Genomic DNA, 22,652 nt, shown 5'->3' on the forward strand with positions numbered 1-22,652 from the left:
GTCACTACTGTGATGCAGTTTGATCCCTGGTCCAGGAACTGCTGCATGCCATGGTTGAAGCCAAGGAAAAAAAAAAAATTAGTCCAAGCCATCACCTGAGAATGAGAAGCGGTTCTATTGGGGAGGCAGGACTGGAATGCGTGGAGGAAGGAAACAAAAAGCAAGTGCTACTTGATTTTGTAAATATATGAAAGTATTATTTTGATAAAAAGAAAATTTATTTTTAAAAAGAAGAGAAGAGAAAGTGCTGAGAATCTCAGACAAGGTGGTGCTGAAAGATAAACTTTGGCTTTATCACTAATAAAGCCACTGGAGCTAAGTGAGCGCTTTTCTTGGAATGATGCTCACAGAGGCCAGGTTCAAGGAGGGGAGAAGAAGGAGGTGGTAAGTATAGACAGTCAGCTAATGTGATTGTTAGGAACAAGAGAAATGTATAAATGGGCACTGGTGGAGATGTGAGCTTCAAGAACACGGTATTAAAATGGGAAAGATTCACTTACAGACATGGAACCAGACTATTATAAGAGAACGCAAAAACAAAACAAAACAAAACAAAACAAAACTTATTTCAGGAGTTCCCTGGTGGTACAGTAGGTTAAGGATCTGGCCTTGTTACTGCTGTGGCTTTGGTCGCAGCTGTGGTGCGGGTTCAATCCCTGGCTCCAGAACTTCCACATGCCATGGGCAAGGCCAAAAACAAACAAACAAAAAAACTTATTTCAGAGAAGCATGTGCATTCCTGTGCAATCTCTTTTCAACTGGCACAAGACTGGAAACCAAGGCTCTCCATACCACAGCTATCCCTTCTGAATCTCCGTGAGGAAATCTCTGGACTGTGATAATGAGCAGACTGATCCATAGACACGCAAAGCAGACTGTGTCTAGGATCCGGGACAAAATGAACAGTAATCTCTGCCTCCTGGCTAAGTCACAAGACTTCATTCTCCGTAGGACCCCTTGGAAAGAGGTTCTGGATGCTAATTAAATACTTCTTTGAGGAGGACAAACAACAGCGATGCCCTTATGGCAGAAGCCCAGCTGCAGGCTTTGGGTACAGGCTGCAGGTGCCTGGGGGCCACTGCGTCTCCACAGGACAGAGGTAAATGGCTGAGTCTTCAAGATTAGGGGCTGCGATGCGCAGAGAACTTCCCTCCTTTGACAATGTGGCTCCGAGTCTTTCTGTTTTTTATCCCCAACTGAGTACAGGATGAAGAGGAGTTCAGGGCCCTTCCCAGGATCCTGTCTATACCACTGCTGCCCTCTAAAACTGCTAATGGTGTAGCTGCAGTTGAGGCTGAGGCGGTCTCCCTCCTGGATTTTCAGGGCCTGAGGACTCTGCTTCACCTGGTCTTCTCCACTCAACCCTGCTCGGGAAAACGGAATCAGAAATGATATTCAGCTTTTAGTTCAGCAGTTTGTGAAAATTCCAACAAGAAACCACGGCTGAGCTGAGACTAAACCCCTCTCCCTTCTGCACTTAGGATCTCATCTCTTGACCTCCAACTTACAGCCAAGTTAACGTGACAAGACTGTGAATGCACATCCCAGCCTGTTCTCCATCCTGGTATCTCACTCTTGATACAACTTGTAATGATTCCAGACCTTCTCCTCTGAGGAGATATTCCTGTGTCTTTGCTCTTATTTTCTAATGCACAAGAGAGCCTTTTTGTTGATGCCTCAGCCAAACAAGAGCAAATCCCCTAGTGTCATGCTTTTGACATTTAAGGCACTCCAAGAGGGAGAGAAATGGAACCGCTGCCACCTGGTGGTCATAAACATTATCTCACCGGGCCTGCTCCACACCACCTGCAAAGACAAAGACTGAGGGAAGGATGTCTTTTATATTGGCCGGCATTGTGCATGTGAGGTGTAAAGTAGTAATGAGGAAAGCCTTCTCTGTTTGCACTTTTAATTATTTCATTGTTTCTTGGATGTCCTTTAAAGCTAAACTGCTACCAGAGGTTATAAGAACTGAACCCAAGCATAGGTGTAATGGATTATATTTCTCTTTATAATACAGAAGAATCTCAGCAAGTGAGACCTTAAAAGGACTAGAGTGCTGAAAAAAGTCAGGTAAAATGGTTGTGGATCTGCCTGGAACTCTCTTTGACGGAGAATTGGGAGCATAAGTTAAGACATATCTCTTTAAATAATTTTATACCTGGCTACAGGGACCAAGTGTGACTAAAACTCAGGATCACAGACTTGACAAGTCTTAGGAGGGAAGCACATGGAAGAGGGTAAAAAGAACGGTCTCCGTTCTAGACCTCAGAGGATCGGAAAGTCACAAGGTAGAGGGGGTGGGGCAGGAATAACCAGGGCAAAGCTAGTACTGCTGAATTTGTTTGATACTATGACACTCCACTGGCTTTTGTCATTGAACATTTGTTTACGCTGTAGAGTTGACCACTATTTATGTCCTATCTTGGGACTCATTGAACAGCACGCCCTGTCCCCTATTAGCCACAACCCAGAAAGAACATCAGTTTTTTTGCTTGTTTGTTTGAATTTTTTTAGGGCTGCACCTGCGGCATATGGAGGTTCCCAGGCTAGGGGTTGAATCAGAGCTACAGCTGCTGGCCACAGCCACAGCCACAGCAACACAGGATCCGAGCTGCATCTGCAACCTACACCACAGCTCAGAGCAACACTGGATCCTTAAGCCACTGAGTGAGGCCTGGGATTGAACCCACATCCTCATGGATCCTAGTTGTGTTCGTTAACCACTGAGCCATGAAGGGAACTCCCAAGCACCGGCTTTTAGATGCACTGCTTTAATGTCACTCCATTCCTCACCCACTCAGTAACAAGAAAAAAATAAGTTGCACAGAACTTACCATAGTAAGTGTAAGTAAGTGGTTTGTTGTTCTTTGACTTTGAAAATGTGATAAGTTCTCAGTGATCTAAAAATGCTTACACGAAGCTGTGTCCGTTTCAGCATCTGCTGATTTGATTTATTCCAGCCACACTTAGCAAACTCTCTTACACATCAGATTTGAGACAGTTTTTCTCTGTTTTTGAATGTGTGTCTCGGAAAGAAGTAGAAAAAGGTAAGTGCAAGATGTATTCAGGAGCCCTTCGCAGGGTAGGTGCTAAAAAAACCCAGGAGCTGAATGTGTGATGTGTAACCGAGCCCAAGGGGATGATTGACAGCTGTGAGAATTATGAAAAATGGGTGGAATTTAAAAAAATATTTTTAATTTGAAGTAATTGTAGATTCATGGAAGTTTCAGAAAACATAACAGGGAAGTGCTGTGTACTTTTTACCTGGTCTCCTCCAGGGGCATCTAAACCAGGAAATGAACATTGGTACAACCCACAGGGCTTATCTAGAAGTTCCCAGTTTTGCATGTAGTCATTGTGTGTGTGTGTGTGTGTGTGTGTGTGTGTGTAGTTCTATGCAATTTTACACATGTTTAGATTCATGCCTGCATGTACACCACACACATAGGTTCACCACCACAATCAAGAGCCACAAATGTTTCACCACCACAAGGTCTCCTCACGCCAGCCCTCTGTAACCACACCCATTCCCCCCAATCGGTTAACCCCTGACAATCTATTCTTCAACACTACAATTTCATTATTTTAATAATGTTCTATAAATGGCATTATATAGAAGTAACATTGAGTTTTTTTCACTCAGTATAAGTAATGAAAGCATGAGATCTATCCAAGTTTTGGAGTGTAGTCAACCTGCTTTTTTGTTTGTTTTATTTCTGAATAGTTTTCTGTATGATATGCCACAGATTGCTTAACCCATGACTCACCAAGGGACCTTTGGGTTGTTTTCATATTTTGGCTGCTATGAAAAAAAAAAAAAGGTGTCATGAATATTCAGATACAGGTTTTTATGTGAATATAATCAAACTGCCAAACTATTTTTCAGAGTGCCTGTATCATTTTGTGAGTGATCCAGTTTCCCCATGTTTGCCAGAATTTGGTGTTATCGTTATTTTTTATTTTATCCCCGCTAAGAGTTGGGTACTGATATTTCAGTGTGGTTTTTATTTGCATTTCTCTGACAGCTAATGATGCTGAACATCTTTTCATGTGCTGATTTGCATTGATTTTCTTTGCTTTTTAGGATTTTCTTTGCCTTTTAGGGCCGGACCCATGGATATGGAGGTTTCCAGGCTAGGGGTCAAACTAGAGCTACAGCTGCCGGCCTACCACAGCTCACGGCAATGCCAGATCCTTAACCCACTGAGCAAAGCCAGGGCTTGAACTTGCATCCTCACAGATACTACGTTGTGTCCTTAACAGCTGACCCACAAAAGGAACTTCAGAAATGCATATTTTAAAAGGTTTATAATTAAAATGTATAATTAAAAATATAATGTATATTTTTAAAGATTTGTAATTTTAAAGAATTATAATGTATAAAGATTTCTTTAAAAAGAGGAATGTGTCATTATTTTTGTCATAAACTTTACCTATTTGCAATTATCAAATAAATAGCTCAAAGCAGCATAACTATCATTTAGGCAGAGGACTTCTCTTAGCCGAGTGAGAAAACCTTTTATACTTTGAGCCCGTGAGTTTCCCTTTTTCTACTTACTGTGATTTCTCTACATAAAAGTAAAGTTCAAAATATAATACCCAAACCAAACCCCTTCCCAACTTATCAGCCTCTGAAATCCACTGTCATGTATTACAAGGCAACGTTTTCTAGAATCAATCTGGAAAATGGTTACATCTATCATATGATCAAGGGTAACTGTAACCTTTCCTAACATTCACATTCTTTTAAACTTTAAAATTCTCTGAGAAAAATGCCTATCCATCTTTAAGTCAACAAACTGAAATAAAAGATTCTCCTTCCTTGTCCATAACTTCTTTCCTATAATTGAGCATGTGTTTCTTACAGAAGAGGCTATTCTCTACAAATTGTCCCAAGAATGAAAATTACCTCTTTTTGTTCTTACTTATTGCTAAAATTGCATGCTTCCATCTACCTTTTTTTCAGTCACCGTTCCAAGGTCAACTAGTTCACTTCCCCAAGGATGTAGTTCATTTCCTTCCTACTCTCCCCAGGGCAGAGTCTTGATTCTGCTCTCATGGGAGGATTCTGGAAAAATCAACATTACAATTGAGGAGAATACTTGCTGAAAGTTTTCTTAAGGACTGAGAATCCAGGAGCTTAAAAGGGTTCATGATTGGTATACTTCAGCCCTTGAGACCAAAATCAGGAAATAGGCAAAACAGGTTCATTTTTCTTGCCTTAGGCTAGGACTCCCCATGGTAGGAGTCCTACCCCAAATCTAGGTCACTAGACTTGAAAGAAACAAAGATGCCAAGAAACAGAGCAAGTCATGGCAACAGAAAAGATAAATGGTAGCAGATATTCGATACCTTCTGATTGGATCATGGGTGACATTTACGGTATGGGGAACACCTACAGTACAGAGGTCATTTCCCTTGCACCCCAGAAACTAGGATGGAAAGGAAAAGTACCAGGACTCAAAGAGAGCTAAATTAATTGTGATTTTCTTTCTGCCTGGACCTCTTCCCCACTCCCTGCCCATGACCACCCTTAGCTTGAAAGGACTCATCTCTCTAGCCACAGCAAGTAAATACTTGAGCTTGAAATTCTAAAATAAAAACTCTAGAGATGAAATCAGAAAAGAGATAATACAGGGTGGAATGAAGAATCACCAGTAAGAGGGACTTCCAAATCCACGAGAAAATGAATGAGATATACACCTTCCTGTAGACTCACCCAGGTGAAGAAGATGGCTCTGTCTATGCCAACAGGAGGAGACATCTCCATCCAATTGCAAACATGGAAATAGTGCCATATGGGAAATCTGTACAAACAGAAAGGGGATTTATGGCACACGCAAACAGAAGAATTCTCACAGTGGTAAGAAATGGACAAATACAAGAAGTGACTGATAAATAATCATCCAACAGCAACCATAGGATAAAAGCTCTGTATCTTTTGATGGTATTGATTCATTTATTCTTCATCCATCAGCAAATAATGTTCAACCACGATGGGCTATGAAGTCCATGATATACAATAACACAAACATTTCCTGGCCCTGTGGAGTTCATAGTTACAAACATAACAGGGATTTTTAAAGTCTATATATAAGTATAGACATCAATGTAGGATATTAAAAGCATATTGATCACAAAATTTCCTTTTGTCTTGGACTTTGAAGAGAGCCTTCAGTGTATGAGAACACATGGAGAGAGCCCACCATACATGCTTGGGGACACATGCAAAATATGTATGAAGCCCATTTTTTTTTTTTTTACTTTCCTTAGCCTATTAGCCACAGTAATGATATGTGAGAAAAATGATGATTCATTAAAGAGTTAGAATTGAAGTGAAGCTGTAGTGGTGTGGCTTTTTCAATCCTCCTCAAGACAACTTACAAGAGATTCAAAAGATTGGCTCAAGAGTTTGAAATGAATCCTTTGAAGCTTGGAGGATTTAGAGGGTCACACCAGGTTGCAATGGCAATTTCTCTCCCTTTACTATGTTTATGCTCAGAATTCTGATTATTCTATTATTTTTATCTCTGTATATACATGACAGAAACGTGACTCGTACTCTTTAAATTGAGCAAAAGGCTAGAAAAAGTGATGGTGAGGCCTGGTACAGAGGCATACAGCATGAGTAAAATGTGTGTGTGTGAGAGAGAGAGACAGAGAGAGAAAGGGGGGGGGGGAGAGAAACACAAGGAGAAGAGATAGCCTAGGGCTAAACCTTGCAGATTTTAACAGTTAATGATTGGAAGGGAGATGAAAGTGTTTGCAAGACTCAAAGAGGAAACAGCCCAAGAAGTAGGTACAAATCTCAGAGAGTTTTGTCAGAGAATCCTAAGGAAGTGAGGGTTTAAAGCAAAATAGTCTCAATTCATGTGTCAAAACTTTCTGAAGGTCAGCTCTGATCAGAACAGCATATTTCTGTTGACTTACAACACAGAGGTCATTAGCACTCTTGGAGGGTTGAGCTAGTGGAGGAACTAAAGCCAGATATAAGCATACCCTTTAATTCAGAAATTCTAACATATATTCCCAATAGCAGTGTGTAAATCTGTTCACCAAAGAATATTCATAATAATGCCATTGACTGGAAAAAATCCAAGGAACCATTTAAGCTTATGGCTAAATAAACTGGGATATATTCACACAGCAATAACACTAGGGAAACTAAATGGTACACAACATACATGAGTTGAAATATGATGTTAAGAGAAGAATCCAGACAGAAAAAAATCCAAACCATATTATTCTAGCTGTGTAATGTTCAAAAACAAGACAAAACCAATCTGTCTGTGGGACTGTGGTTTCCTTGGAAGGATGGTAGTGGCCAGAAGGGGATAGAAGGGGCATCTAGAGAGCAAAACCACAAGCAAGAAAAAACAGCAGACCCAGCTCCCACGTCTGGGAGTTCCTACATCTTTCAAATGAAGCTTCTCAAAGTCCCTTATTCAATACCAGGAAAGATGTGAGGTGCAGTGACAAGCATCAACTGTAGCAATACAGGTTGCAACAGGAAGTCATTTAAGTTTGAGGTCTTTTAGGTTTTATAACTTTGCTAATCACGTACCTAGAGATACTACATTTATTGACTTCCATTTCCAATCGGATGTATCCTGTGTCCATAAATTCTGGTTTATTTGCAATGAATAATCTAGAAATACCCTGGATGTCCTGCTAAGGTCAATTTGGATAAGAACTTAGTACAGAATAACACCTAAAAACTCCTCTGTAGGAGTTCCTGTCTTGTGGCTCAGTGGTAATGAACCCGACTAATATGCATGAGGATTCAGGTTCCATCCCTGGCCTCACTCGATGGGTTAAGGATCTGGCTTTGCTGTGATCTGTGGCGTAGGTTGCAGACACTCAATTCTGCTTTGCTGCAGTTGTGGGTAGGCCGGCAGCTGCAGCTCCAATTTGACCCCTAGCCTGGGAACTTCTATATGTGCGGCCCTAAAGGGCAAAAAAATAAAAGTAAAAAACCTCCTTATCTTTGAAGCATAAATGTAAGTACTGAAACCACAAAGAGGTCAGGTCAGGTGACCTCAAAGGAGGCAGAAAATCAGTTACAGGCACACTGTGAAGGCATTCTTTCCCAGATGGCATTCATTCACTTGTTGGCAAAATAATCTGATGGAGATATTAGAAGAATTAGAGTTGTGAGACAATCGAGAACTTTTTGAATAAGTGTTACGATAAGATAACTCATTGGTTAAGGAAACAGGGTATCATTTGGTGATATCAGGGATTAAGTAGAGATTAGAGACCAAGATTTTACAGTGGCTTCAGTTGGAGCTCTTATGCAATCTTCTCCAAAATGTCCTAGAAGAGTCCTCACTTTAAAAGCACAAATAAATTGAAATAATTTTTGAACAAGATAGGCCATTGAATATTTTGGGTCTGGTATTTTATATTTTTTTCCAAATAAAGTTAGGAAGATTCTTTTGACTATTTCTCACCAATACTTTCTCCTGCACCAGATCCTAGGCTGCATTTTTCTTGTGTCAAATCCTTGATTTATTCCCTTATATACTACTTGTACCTATGTTCTTCATTAAAAGTTGTTTCTGGAGGACTTTACTTACTATCCTCCACAATACTTTACAAAATTATCTGTTTTACTAGTTAATTACTTGATAACTGGCTACGTAATTTTATTGTTTCTCTCTCTCTCTCATATGCACACACATCCACACACACACACTTATACTTTCTTTTCTGAAAAGTTGTTCTGTATTGGGATATTGCTACTTGTACAATGGGGAAAGAAAATCCTTACACAAGGTAGATGTCTTTCTTTTGGGAATTCCAGATAAAAACAAGTTCACGAGGTTAATTTTCACCTGATATAATCCAACAATAGCACAGAGACATTCCCTTTTTTGGATGTTATAATGACAGCTAGTCTGCACATCTGTGGTGTAGAATTGCCTGAAACTGAAGCCATCTGGAGTCATTAGGAGCTAAAGTATAGAGAAAAGCCTTCATATAAGAGAACTTTGTGGATCAGGGCAAATATGAGTGTTTAGTAGTTGCAAAGTGAAAATGTGCTCTGCTCCAGGGTCCCAGAGATGATCAGGGGGCCCATACCTGAAAGGCTTAAAGGGAAACTCCTATTCAACTCCTGGGGGTTATCAAGGCAATCATCAAACACATGTGTGTTCATGTCAGCATTGTTACCTGTGAGTAAAACAATCTAAAAAGCTAGTGAGATGGGAGTTCCCATTGTAGCTCAGTGATTAGGAACCCGACTACTGTCCATGAGGATGTGGGTTTGATCCTTGGCCTCGCTCAGTGGGTTAAGGATCTGGAGTTGCCACGAGCTGTAGTGTAGATCGCAGATGCGGCTTGGATCCCCCTTTACTGTGGCTGTGGTGTAGGCTAGCAGCTGCAGCTCCGATTCGACCCCCGGCCCAGGAACTTCTATATGCCATAGGTGCAGCCCTAAAAAGAAAATAAATAAAAATGTAGTAAGATGGAATTCACCCAAAAAGTATTATAAAATCATACATTGGAATATTACCACTAGAATGTGTGATGTTGATCTGTAAATAATGTTGTGACAATAGTTACTTCGTGTCCCATTGGGTAAAAATACAGAATATAAGACATCCTATAAGATATGATTCTATAAGAGAGTTTTTCCTGACTGGTAGAATTTTTGAGTTGTTTTGTTTTAGCATTCCTTCTTTGGCTAGTCACTTTTTTCTACCTTAAACATGCATAATTTTGTCATTACATATAAAGAATGTGATCAGGTGGTGAGGTTAGTTCTGAGCAAACTAAAGAGCTTCATTTTACCTTAGTGTCAAGACTTGTGGTGACACTGATTCTCTGTACATCATTCCTAGTCATTCATGAGGATCCAAGAAGAGCCATTTCAGAGATATTTCAGTGGTCAGACTTAGAAATGAATAAAATATCTGTGAGGTGAACTTAAAAGTCTAACAATTCAGGTGCAGATTTGGCTAAGTATTACTGAATTTTTTTTAAAGCCAAGTCTCTTACATTAAGATGTAATCACCACAACATTTTAAAGATTATCTTGCTGCATGATCTACTTCAAGGAAAAGAACTGCAGCTAAAGATGCTTCAGATGAATAACACTGTTAGCTAAGTTCTCTGAGCCAGAAAGAGGGCATTTCCCTTAGAGTGAAATTTCCACTTCTCATCCTCCTTCCCCAGCTGACAGAGCCCCTGCCTTCTGTCCTCACGGAGATTCTCCACCAGGTGTTCATAGCTGGGGAGTCAGGTTGAGATCTGAGGTTTCTATTGAGCTCCCACAGGCACCCGCATCACTGTGGTCTCTCAGAGCACAGAAATATACTGCTGAGTCCTCGAGTTGTGAGGCTGTGATGGTGAGGCTGATGGAACTGGCTTTCTTCCGGAAGTTCAAAAAATATCGACCTTCTGTTTTATTTAGCTCATTGTAAGACTCCTGATGAAGTAGGAAAATCATTTCCCCACTTGGTGGTTGTTTGTACCAGAATAAATAATAACTATAACTACTACCCTCGTATGCACAGTCCAAAGTTACAGCCTCCTTCTCCAGCACAGACATTTCTGGCTGATCTTGAGTCACGTCCTGGGCCTTGATGGATCCTAGAAGACAGAGAGTGAGAGAGAGAGAGAGAGAGAGAGAAATAATGAATTAGGCTGATTCTCCTGGTGGTACCCAAAGGCTGCAAGAGCTGCAAGGAGTAAATGCCCGACTAAAGAGTTCCGATTCCCCTGCCCATTAACCCTCCTAAACCCACCAGACTATAATAACCTGCTCTACCCCCAAACATGGGGCTGAGCGGAGCTGAAGCTGTTTGTGACCATCTTTACCAGCCTTACCGAGGCAGGCAGAGGCTATGAAAACTCTCAGCAGCAGGTCAGGGAGCTGCATGTTGACAGCTCTTCCTCTGAGTGAAATGTGCTGTGCTCTGTCTCAAATTCAGGTCTAAGTGTCTGCCCTGTGTCTGACGGAACACATATCCAATTACTGCACAGTGAAATGCTTCTGCACCAGAACAGGAAATGGAACTTGGTGACAACAGGTTGCCTGTGTCATGTCATGGCTCGGTGACTTGGTTGGTGATTCTAACCTGCCTTTTGAGACTTGTAATTAAATGAACAGTTGTATCAGGGCTGCAACCATTTGCCACATTGGACTTAAAAAGTTTCATGATGAATACTATTTATTATGATTATAGCGACCTCTGAGAACAAATTGTCATCCACGTTTTTGTCTGGTATTTTTTTTTTTTCGGTCTGCAGCCAAAATCTATAGTAAAATAAGCTCACAGATTTTTCTTCCAGACAGGAAGATAAAACAATTCACTCTCAATCATCATAATTTTCTTCCTACACTCCAAGGCATTGGTTCCTGGGGAAATTTATAGCAGATAAAGTTCTTTGTCTGCTTAATGCTATCACAGCAAGTTTCCTGATGGACAAAATGGGTCCAGCTGTACATGTCTGACAGCAATCAATAATCTAGCTAGAAAAATCTTGCTTTCAAATATTGAATCTAGAGCCCAAAAGAGTACAAACTCACCAGACTGTGCATTCTTATTCCCTTAGGTCAAAAATACAGCAATTCAAATTTTTCAAATGCCTTTTCGTCCCACTGTGGTAGAAACTCTGGCTCAAAGGCTTTCACTGAGACCAGTACCTCAATGGCTTTATGTCTCGGCCACATGGAAGTCGGTATCTGATTTGCTTGGCCTCCATGTGCTGGTTTATGATTGTGATTTATCTCATGCAGTTGTTTATCACCTATTTCTTTTCTCTCCCCTAAATGAGTATATTAATTTCATGATATATAACGTCCAGGTTACATTTGGAGACAACAGAATTTGATAAAAGTCAGTCTGGAAAAGAGAGGAGTCCTTCTGGTGGAACATGGGCACTGCCGGGAATCAGAGCTTGGGTTTTCTTGAAGATGCGACCTGCAGAGCAACTGCCAACCACCTAGGTTCCTAGGAATTAGCCCTGAGTTTTGGTTCATTTTCCAGAAAAACTCTAAAGTCAACCCTGCCCAAGAAGCAAATGTAATTCTCACTCCTGAGGCTGCTAACTTCAGCCCTTCTTCTCCCCTTGGGTTTGTGCTCGGCTCCCCCTGCAGCCCTTCTCACTGTGTCCCTCAGGGCACAGTAGTACACAGCCGAGTCTGATGTTTGCACTGAGCGTTTCTGCAGGTGGAAGGTCCTGTCACTCTTAACAACAGTGGCCTGAAAACCTTGATGCTCTCCCCTCAGGTTTGCAGTTGACCCCTTCAGGAGGAACTGAGGAGCTTGGTTGAGATACTGAATGTACCAGAAAACATAGAAATCTGAATAGGTGGTCTGGTAAGTGCAGTTCAGGATCATAGTAGCCTCCTCCGAAAGAATCACTGGGACTTCTGTCTGGTTCACTGAGTCTCCGCTGGTCTCTCCTAGAAAGGAATCACTTTGTTACGTTAGAAATGTACAGAAGGAGAGGTTTCAACCATAGAGGACAACTAAAATTTAACTATTACAGAAAAGTAAAAAATCATTAATATTTAGGATAAAATATTACTTACTGAATACTAAGAAGATCATAAGAAACGAGTGAGTGACAGAAAGCATGTTGGCAAAAGTAAATGATACTTTCTCCCCAGAATACACCATGTCTAATAAGTATAGTCTCCTTGTGGATATTGTAGAAAATCCTCACTCAGAAACTAAGAGCTCCTTTTTGCACAGCCACAGCAAACTCTTCTTGTGCCTGCAAAGTAGGCAAGTCAAACCAGCAGCACCTAAAGAAAAACGGGAACCACATCTGAAGGAAGCCCTGCCCCCTGTTGGCCATTTTACAAATTGCACCACACCCATATCTGCCCTACTCCTCCCTGTAATAGCCTGAGAAATAAAAGAGAATGAGACAGACTCTTAAGAAGAGAGTCCTAAAAACAAGTATGCTTAGTGAAACATTCAGTTACTACTTCTATCATTTTATGCATCGTTCAGGTATCTATGGGTTTCCAAATAATCCCAGACACAACTTTCAGTGGAAGAGTCAGAGGTCTTCCCTGCCAATGTCGCCATGATTCCCATGGGTCAGTGAAGGATCCCTCTGCATAGAAAATGCTCCCTACTTTCCTCCAGTCCTTTACCTGAATTATCTCTATTCAACCCTCAATTAACATTATGTAATTGGATTCTCAAATAATTTGGGGATGAATGATAAGATTTCCCTCCCCCCATTACATGGAATGATCTATCTGTAAAGCACAATAAAAATAAGTTATTGTGACTTCTGCTTCACTGATAAAGGTAGACTTGACCTTCCAACTAGAAAACTGGACAAGATAAATGGAACAATTTTTGGACATTGGACTAACAAAGCACGAGAGAAGGAAACAGATGAGATGAGCCAGAACATTGTCCAATTTACATCGTGGAGGCAGATTCTAGGCACCAGTGCAGGAAGGATTTCCCAAAAAGAGCCCAGTTGTCTCACTGTGAGATTGAGACAAGGTAGGTGTTTGGGGGTCATGAAGAAAATTTGTGGACCAGGGGACCAGAGAGGAGGGGTAAATACAGAGAGAAGGAAAGAGAGAGGAGAGCCTGGGGTTACTTTGAGTGTTTACCTGAGGATTTATCTGCAACAAAAAAGGGGAAACTCACTGAGTTTGATGAGATGCCTTGAAAGGGTCTCTTTTGGGATCCCTGGACCACACCTGGATGACAGCAGCCTTACACATCTAGCCTTACGAAGGATAGGTAACCTTATTAGGCAACTAGGTCTAGAAAACCAACTATTTACTTCTCATAGCTTGTTTCTATTCAACTAAGTATTTTCTTTTAGAAAGTCAGGTTTAGATGCTTAAAAGTATTAGCCAGGATCTCTTCATTCCAGGGGCATGTGCATGGTATTTATCTGTCCCTTGTTTATTTGTCTTATGAGGGAATTCAGGAATTTCTAAGGCAACCACTGTTTGCTCCATGTCTGTTAGCTTGTTTGTCTAGTTTCCTGTGTAATTATTTATACAAATGAAACAAAGAGAAGATTCAACAGGGTCATTTTCATAGCTTGTTATTTCTCTAGATTAAGTTTACTTTACGCAAAGTCCTGTTGTATTAAAATAAGAAATCAAAACATTCTTCCTTGCTCGGAGTTCTCTTGTGGTGTAGCAGGGTAAGGATCCAGCATTATCAGTGTAGTGGCTTGGGTCATTGCTATGGCACGGGATCCACCCCTGGTCTGGGAACTTCGACAAGCTGCAGGCCAAAGAACAAACAAACAAACAAAAGTTGTTCTTTGCTTCAATTATTTTAAGGCTTCAGGCTTGGTTGCTGCAGAGAGCTGTGATGTTGCCTTACACAGGCTCTCAGGGAAGTACTGGCAATTGAAGAACAATGGCAATTGAAGAACAGTTGAACATAAGAAGCATCTTTGTCAAATGATGAATCTTCACCTACCTAGATTTTTCACCAGTTAAAATGAACTTTGTTTTAGTTCTAACATGAGGGTCTTAGGTAGGGTTGTCATGCTGGCAAGATTCTCAGGCTAAGCAGATCTACTTGTTGCTCTTAAACTAGATAGATAGATAGATAGATAGATAGATAGATAGATAGATAGATAGATAGATAGATAGATAGAGAGCTTTTGTTTAGGGCTACACCTGCAGCATATGGAAGTTCCCATATGCAGGGTTTGAATCAGAGCTGCTCCTGCAGGTGTACACCAACAGCCACAGCAATGTAGGATCCAAGCCATGTCTGAGACCTACACCACAGCTCAAGGCAATGAGGATCCTGAACCCATTGAGTGAGTCCAGGGGTCGAGCCCACATCCTCGTGAATACTAATCAGATTCACTACCCCTAAGCCACAACGTGAGCTCCCAATACTCCTAAACCATTGTGCAAGATCAGGAATCCCTAAGCTCAAGCATTCACTTGGGATTTACAGAGTTAGCCACAATGTGGAACCTCTGGAAGAAACATATATCAAAAGCAGACAGGATTCCTATCTCGAATTGCTTTCAGTGAAGTGAGGAGCAGGTAAATAAAACAGATCCTATGCTCTGGCTGGTGAAACTCGGCCAAACACCCAATCCTGGTCTGAACTGTAAAATACAAGCACTAGCTTCAAGGTCACACACATTTGTCCATGAACTATGTGCCATGGGCATTTTCCTTAACAGCTTGTGGAATATTTCAGCACGTATGTCATGGAACAGAGCTGGTGTCACTTCCTTGGAATTCTGTGCCATCTGGAGGAAAGAGGCTGGGCTGAGAAGAAAGGCATTTCTGAGACAAGCTCTTAGGTTCCTCTTAAACTGCTCTGGCTTAGATTCCTCTCTGACCAGCAATCCAAGAATTCCAAGGATCCTGGCTCTGAGCATCAGAGCTGGAAGTACCCTGAGGATACCTCCAGCATGCCAGAGCAGAGACAGAGAAGAACCCCCCCTCCCAGGGCAGCCCACAACCAGTCCCCACCTGTGCCCTCTGGGTTTGTGCTCAGCTCCCCCTGCAGCCCCTCTCACTGTGTCACTCAGGGCGCAGTAGTACACAGCCGAGTCTGATGTTTGCACTGAGCGTTTCTGCAGGTGGAAGGTCTTGTCACTCTTAACCAGAGTGGCCTGGAAACCTTGCTCCTTGGGCCTCGGGTTTGCAGTTGACCCCTTCAGGAGGAGTTGAGGAGCTTTGTTGAGATACTGGACGTACCAGAAAAGATAGTCCGAATAAGTGGTCTGGTAAGTGCAGTTCAGAGTCATAGGTGCCTCCTCTGGAAGAACCACTGGGACTTCTGTCTGGTTCACTGAGTCTCCGTTGGTCCCTCCTAGAAAAGAAACACTTTGTTACATTAGTCATGTACAGAAGGAGAGGGTTCAGGAAGAGAGGATAACTAGAAATTAACCATGATTAATACAGGAAAATACAAAATCATGAGCATTTAGGATAAATTGTTACTTACCGATGATTAAGAAGATCACGAGAACTGAGTGAGTGGCAGGAAGCATGTTAACAAAAGAAAATGGTCCTTGCTCTCCGGAATATACGGAATCTAACAAGGCTAAAATCCAGCGAGAGCTTCTACAAACAAACTCCTACCTCAGAAACGGAGACCCCTCCTGCACAGGAGCAGGCATCTATCTGCCTTGTGGCTGCCAAGCAACCTCTGAGTACAAACCTGAACCACATCTGAAGGAAGCCCTGCCCTCTGGTGGCCATTCTGCAAGGTGCACCACACCCAGGCCTCACCTATTCCTCCCCATGTGACAGCTTAAGAAGTGAAGAACAGGGAGTTCCCGTCGTAGCGCAGTGGTTAACGAATCCGACAAGGAACCATGAGGTTATGGGTTCGGTCCCTGCCCTTGCTCAGTGAGTTAAGGATCTGGCGTTGCAGAGAGTTGTGGTGTAGGTTGCAGACGGGGCTCAGATCCCGCGTTCCTATGGCTCTGGCGTAGGCCAGTGGCTACAGCTCCGATTAGACCCCTAGCCTGGGAACCTCCATATGCCGTGGGAACGGCCCAAAGAAATAGCAAAAAGGTAAAGAAGTGAAGAACAGGACAGGACTCTAAGCAGAGAGTGCTAACAAGTATGTTACATTAATGAATGAGCTCACATCACGCCTCCTAAATTATAAAACCTGTCAAGAATGTGAAATGTTCAGGTAGTAGCAGGGGAAGAAAAAATACATATATATATGTGCAGACATTATACCTGTGTGTAAACAAAAATAAATTCAGAAAATTCTACTCAGTGCCTAAATAAAAGAATTTTTGTGAAAACTCAATATATGCATTTCTCAAATACCCCCTCAACTTCCAAAGCACATGCTTTAAGTATGGTGGAAATTGGATTAGAGAAAAATCCTAAAAATATAAAACTGTGGAGCCAAAGCAGTATCAAAACAAGAGAAGTGCTATTGAAAGTACCAGCAGAGTTCAATCTTCAGTGGCATTTGTCCTTTGCATCATAGTCATCAAATTCTTTGCAGCCTTAAATAATGGGACTTAGGGTCACTGCTCTAGATAGAGGTCCGTGAGAACAAGTAATTTCCAAAAGAGGAGTTGCATCTAATTTTATTTTAGTTTATTATTTATTTTATTTTATTTTATTTTTTGTTGGGCTGCACTTGCAGCATATGGAAGTTTCTGGGCTGGGGTGGAACAAGAGCTACAGCTGCCAGCCTACACCACAAACACAACAGTGCAGGATCCAAGCGGCTTCTGCGACCTACACCACAGCTCATGGCAACACCAGATGCTTAACCCGCTGAGTGAAGCCAAGATCAAACCCTCCTTCTTAGGGATACTACTCAAGTTCTTAAACCACTGAGCCACAACGGGAACTCCTCATCAAATTTTAAATGTAAATGTTCGTCATAAATCGGTATGTTTAACCCTAGATTTGAGGATAGACTCACATTCCTTTTAGCCTCTCTCTCTGCTTTACCAGGTAATTTTAACTTGAAAACCTGAGATATGTTGAAGCCACTAAAATCAATTCTGCTGAGATTAGATTTAAGGCCTTTTTTATTGTGAGAAAATTGCCTCTGGTAGTTTTTTCTTTGGCACAAATTATTAATGTGCTCAGAAAAAGCACAGAGAACCAATGAAATGTCCCCATCATACAACATCATACCTGCATTTGCTAATTGTGGGAAAAAGGGCCTGTTTCCCTGAGACATACACTGTAGCAGAACAGAAAATGCTGTGTCCTATGCCCTCAGTGAGGAGACACATTTGCCACATCAAGTAGTTTTGTTTCTCTTGGAAAAACACAGTCCCTGTTTCCATGGCAAATACCTGTCTGTCTCCTGAAAACAGCCAGGGAGGCTCAGCCATGGCCCCTAGAATAGCCAGGCAGTTCAAGCAGAGAGTGTGTGAGAGACTTTATGTCTCAGGAACTTAAAAGAGAGGGACCGCCTTTTTTGGCTGCAACATATATACTCCTGTGATGGGCAGCTGAGGAAAGTACAGCTTGGATTATTGCATTACATTCTTTTTCATCAAGTGAAAACTTCCCAATCATGAAATCTTAGAACGTGAGCATCTTCTGGGGAAGAGCAGACACATTTCTTGACGGGTCTACCCCCCAGTTGTTCAGAGTACTAGTCATGCATCCGCTTTAGGTCCTAGCCCCAGCTCTGCTCCTCACTGGCTATGTGCCATCGATGAGGTTACTTAGCATCTCTAGACCTCAGGTTTGCCATCTGTGGAGTGGGAGTGTGATCCTGTCTCCCAGGAGAGGTGTGTGTGTGGGGGAAATGAAATGCTTTTCCCATTATCCATAAAACGGTCAGGGCCACAAATATTTGGGAACAAATACCGTTCGGTGGGTGAATAAGGTGATCGTGAAAGAAGCATTATTTTCAGATGTTTGTGTTACTTGGATGCACTGTGTTCTAAGATCCTAAAGCAGAGGACACTGTCACGTAAACTATAGTCCCAGCATTTCTTCAAATGACTAAAAAATACAAGTAAGTGCTCCAAAGGTTTTCTTGAATCAACATAGGTGCATCTCAGGCCTTTGTATGTTGGTATAAATCATCGTTTATAATATTTTTTCATGTATTTACTCATTTTATACCCATAAGGAAATGCTGGTATCAAAGAAAATGAAGCAAAGCAAAACAAAACAAACAAAAAGCCGACAGGTCTAACATAAAATGTATTAGAGTTTAGGAGTTCCCATTGTGGCGCTGTGGGTTAACAATTCAACTGCAGCAGCTTGGGTCACTGCAAAGGCCCGGGTTCCATTCCTGGCCCGGTGCAGTGCATTAAAGGATCTGGCATTGCCACAGCTGCAGCATAGGTCACAGCTGTGGCTCCCTTTCAGTCTCTGGCCTGGGAACTTCCTTATGCCCATGGGAGTGACCATAAAAATATATATATGTGCCACATCAAGTATTTTTGTTTCTATCGGAAAAATACAGTCCCCATTTCCAGGGCAAATACCTGTCTGTCTCCTGAAAACAACCACAGAGGCTCAGCCATGGCTATACATACTTATATAATGAGAGTTATATATATATTAGAATTTAGAGTAACAGAGCATTTGCACATGGATGCTCATAACGGCATTGTTCATAATATCTAAAAAGTGGAAACAACTGAATGAATGGCCAACAGGTGAAGAATAGATAAAGAAATGTGGGGTTTTCAGACAGTGGACTGTTAGGCTGCCACCAGAAGTAGTGAAGTACTGTTACCTGGACACACCTTGGAAAGATTCTACTGTGGGAAAGAAGCCAGGCCCAAAAGGCCAGACACTATATGACACTCTTTCCATGAAATGCCCAGAACAGACAAATCCATAGAGACAGGAAGTGGCTTAGTGGATGCCAGTAGCTGAGGGAAAGGGGGTCTGGGTGATGGCTCAGGGGCTCGGTGTTCTGGAGCCAGACAGTAAGGACAATTGCATGCTCTGTGAACACGCTAAAAACCACTCAGTTACACGCTTACAAAGATGACGTTTATGATCCGTGAATTCTCTTAAGCAATGCTGTGATTTTAAAAGGGGTAAAATGTTTTAAGAAATAGAAATTAAAGAACGAAAACTAATAGAGGTGAAAATACTCAAATTAATAAGAGGTGAAGGGAGTTCCCACTGTGGGTTGGTGGGTTAAGGATCTGGCATTGCTTCAAGTGCTGCCCATGTTCTGGCCCATGTTCAATTTCTGTCTGGGAACCATCATATGCTGTGGTGGTAGCCAAAAAGTAAAAAAAAAAAAAAAAAAAAAAAAAAAAAAAAAAAAAAAAAATTAAATGCTGGGTGGAAAGAGGCCTATGTGTAAAAAACCTGAAAATATCAAGACAAAAATAAGACAAATATATTTCACTTTTTAAAAATGTTTTGAATGAGTTTTATTTTTCCCATTATATTTGGTTTACAGTGGTCTGTCAGTTTCCTACACAGCAAGGTGACCCAGTCACACACATAATATACACATTCTTTTCTCACATTATCCTCCATCATGCTCCATCACAAGTGACTACATATAGTTCCCAGTGCTATACAGCAGGATCTCATTGCTTATCCACTCCAAATGCAATAGTTTGCATGTATTAACCTCAGATTCCCAGTCCATCCCACTCCCTCCCCCTCCCCCTTGGCAACCACAAGTCTATTCTCCAAGTCCAGGAGTTTCTTTTCTGTGGAAATGTTCATTTGTGCCATATATTAGATTCCAGATATGTGGTATTATATGGTGTTTGTCTTTCTCTTTCTTATCCACTTCATTTAGTATGAGAGTCTCTTGTTCCATCCATGTTGTTGCAAATGGCATTATTTTGTTCTTTTTTATGATATGTCTCAGTCTTGAAGAAGAAGGTGACCTTTATAAGACCACAGGGGCTGAGTTAACATGGATCAACACAGGCTTGTATTTCAGGACCACTTATTATCCTGGGACTCAGAAATGTGTATTTCTAATTTTAATTTCTTTTGCTGGAAAAAGAAAATTCTGAAATCAAAGAAGCTTCAGGCCCTGCAAAACCTGCACCCAGACCTGTCAAGCCCAGAGAATCATGCAAGATGGAGAAAGGACAGAGGACGTGCAGGGATCTCCAGGGTGTTAGGACAAGCGTCTCTTGCTGAGCCACGTCCCCTAAGGGTTTCCGTGAGAGGCACACATTTCTCTGGTTTGTGTTCCTTTGGTGGAGAAACTAGGGACTATTGTAAGCCCATGGGGTCCCAGTGAACAAGAGTCCATGTGTGTCCTCGTCTCTGCCTAAACAAACACATGAGTGTTTCGTTGGCCACTGAATCGGACTCACTTCAGAAGGACCACAGGCATAAATGCCATGATAGAAACAAGATGTTAGGTTACACGGTCCTGGCCATGTCCAGAATCCAGAGTTTCTCAAAGCACAGATCTCAAGTCCAGAAGTGGGATGATTATTGAGTGTTCTGTAAGAGCTGCCGTGATGACAGGAAGACGGTGGATGTATGAGAGCACAGTTAAGACATACATGAGTGCAGTGTTTACTGACTAGGCTGATCTGATCCCCATTGACCTTGAGAGAAGGAATATGTTCTCAGGAAGCTCGCCTCGTGGAACTTACTTAGCAGCAGCATTTCTGGAGCAACCACAAAGGAATGAAAGGTCAAGGCAAGAGAGGAGTTCCTGTTGTGGCTCAGTGGAAATGAACCCAACTAGTATCCGTGAGGATGTGGGTTCCATCCCTGGCCTTGCTCAGAGTGTTAAGGATCCAGCATTGGCATGAGCTGAGGTGCAGGTCGCAGAAGAGGCTCGGAACCCACGTGACTATGGCTGTAGTATGGGCTGGCAGCTACAGTTCTGATTCAACCCCTCACCTGGGAACTTCCATATGCTGCATGTTCGGTCCTAAAATAAAAAAAAATTAAGAATTCAAGGAAAGAGAGAACAAATTTCTGAGTTGCTAGAGAGAGATGCAGTGTCTGCTAGTAAAACTCAGCCAAACACCCAATCCTGGTCTGAACTGTAAAATACAAGCACTAGCTTCAAGGTCACACGCATTTGTCCATGAACTATGTGCCATGGGCATTTTCCTTAACAGCTTGTGGAATATTTCAGCATGTATGTCATGGAACAGAGCTGGTGTCACTTCCTTGGAATTCTGTGCCATCTGGAGGAAAGAGGCTGGGCTGAGAAGAAAGGCATTTCTGAGACGAGCTCTTAGGTTCCTCTTAAACTGCCCTGGCCTAGATTCCTCTCTGACCAGCAATCCAAGAATTCCAAGGATCCTGGCTCTGAGCATCAGAGCTGGAAATACCCTGAGGATGCCTCCAGCATGCAAGAGCAGAGACAGAGAAGAACCCCCCCTCCCAGGGCAGCCCACAGCCAGTCCCCACCTGTGCCCTCTGGGTTTGTGCTCAGCTCCCCCTGCAGCCCCTCTCACTGTGTCACTCACGGCACAGTAATACACAGCCGAGTCTGATGTTTGCACTGAGCGTTTCTGCAGATGGAAGGTCTTGTCACTCTTAACCAGAGTGGCCTGGAAACCTTGCTCCTTGGGCCTCGGGTTTGCAGTTGACCCCTTCAGGAGGAGTTGAGGAGCTTTGTTGAGATACTGGACGTACCAGAAAAGACCAGAAACTGAATAAGTGGTCTGGTAAGTGCAGTTCAGAGTCATAGGTGCCTCCTCTGGAAGAACCACTGGGACTTCTGTCTGGTTCACTGAGTCTCCGTTGGTCCCTCCTAGAAAAGAAAGACTGTGTTACATTAGTCATGTACAGAAGGAGAGGGTTCAGGAAGGGAGGACAACTAAAAAGGAATGATTGCTACAGGAAAATACAAAATCATGAGCATTTAGGATAAATTGTTACTTACCGATGATTAAGAAGATCACGAGAACTGGGTGAGTGGCAGAAAGCATGTTAGCAAAAGAAAATGGTCCTTGCTCTCCTGAATACCCCGAATCTGAGAAGGCTAAAATCCAGAGAGAGCTTCTACAAACAAACTCCTCCCTCAGAAACGGAGACCCCTCCTGCACAGGAGCAGGCATCTATCTGCCTTGTGGTTGCCAAGCAGCCTCTGAGTATAAACCTGAACCTCATGTGAAGGAAACCCTGCCCTCTGGTGGCCATTCTGCAAGGTGCACCACACCCAGGCCTCACCTATTCCTCCCCAAGTGACAGCTTGAGAAATGAAGGAGAATAGGGCAGGACTCCAAGCAGAGAGAACTAAATGCCACACGTGCGCAGG

General features: G+C 42.2%; 2 protein-coding genes across 2 annotated transcripts in view; both read right to left on the reverse strand.

Annotated features, from left to right (window-relative positions):
• LOC102158035 (uncharacterized) overlaps nt 1–22,652 on the reverse strand; it is a 584,796-nt gene that overhangs the window by 538,347 nt on the left and 23,797 nt on the right.
• LOC110261595 lies at nt 19,809–22,461 on the reverse strand. The gene is made up of 2 exons (XM_021099272.1): nt 22,278–22,461; nt 19,809–22,145 (listed from the first exon to the last, which is right to left on the reverse strand). Exons 1-2 carry the CDS (start codon nt 22,450–22,452, stop codon nt 21,367–21,369), a joined length of 954 nt encoding a protein of 317 aa, XP_020954931.1. The 5' UTR covers nt 22,453–22,461; the 3' UTR covers nt 19,809–21,366.

This window comes from Sus scrofa, chromosome 7 (genome assembly GCF_000003025.6).
Source record: "Sus scrofa isolate TJ Tabasco breed Duroc chromosome 7, Sscrofa11.1, whole genome shotgun sequence".
Lineage (NCBI taxonomy): Eukaryota > Metazoa > Chordata > Mammalia > Artiodactyla > Suidae > Sus > Sus scrofa.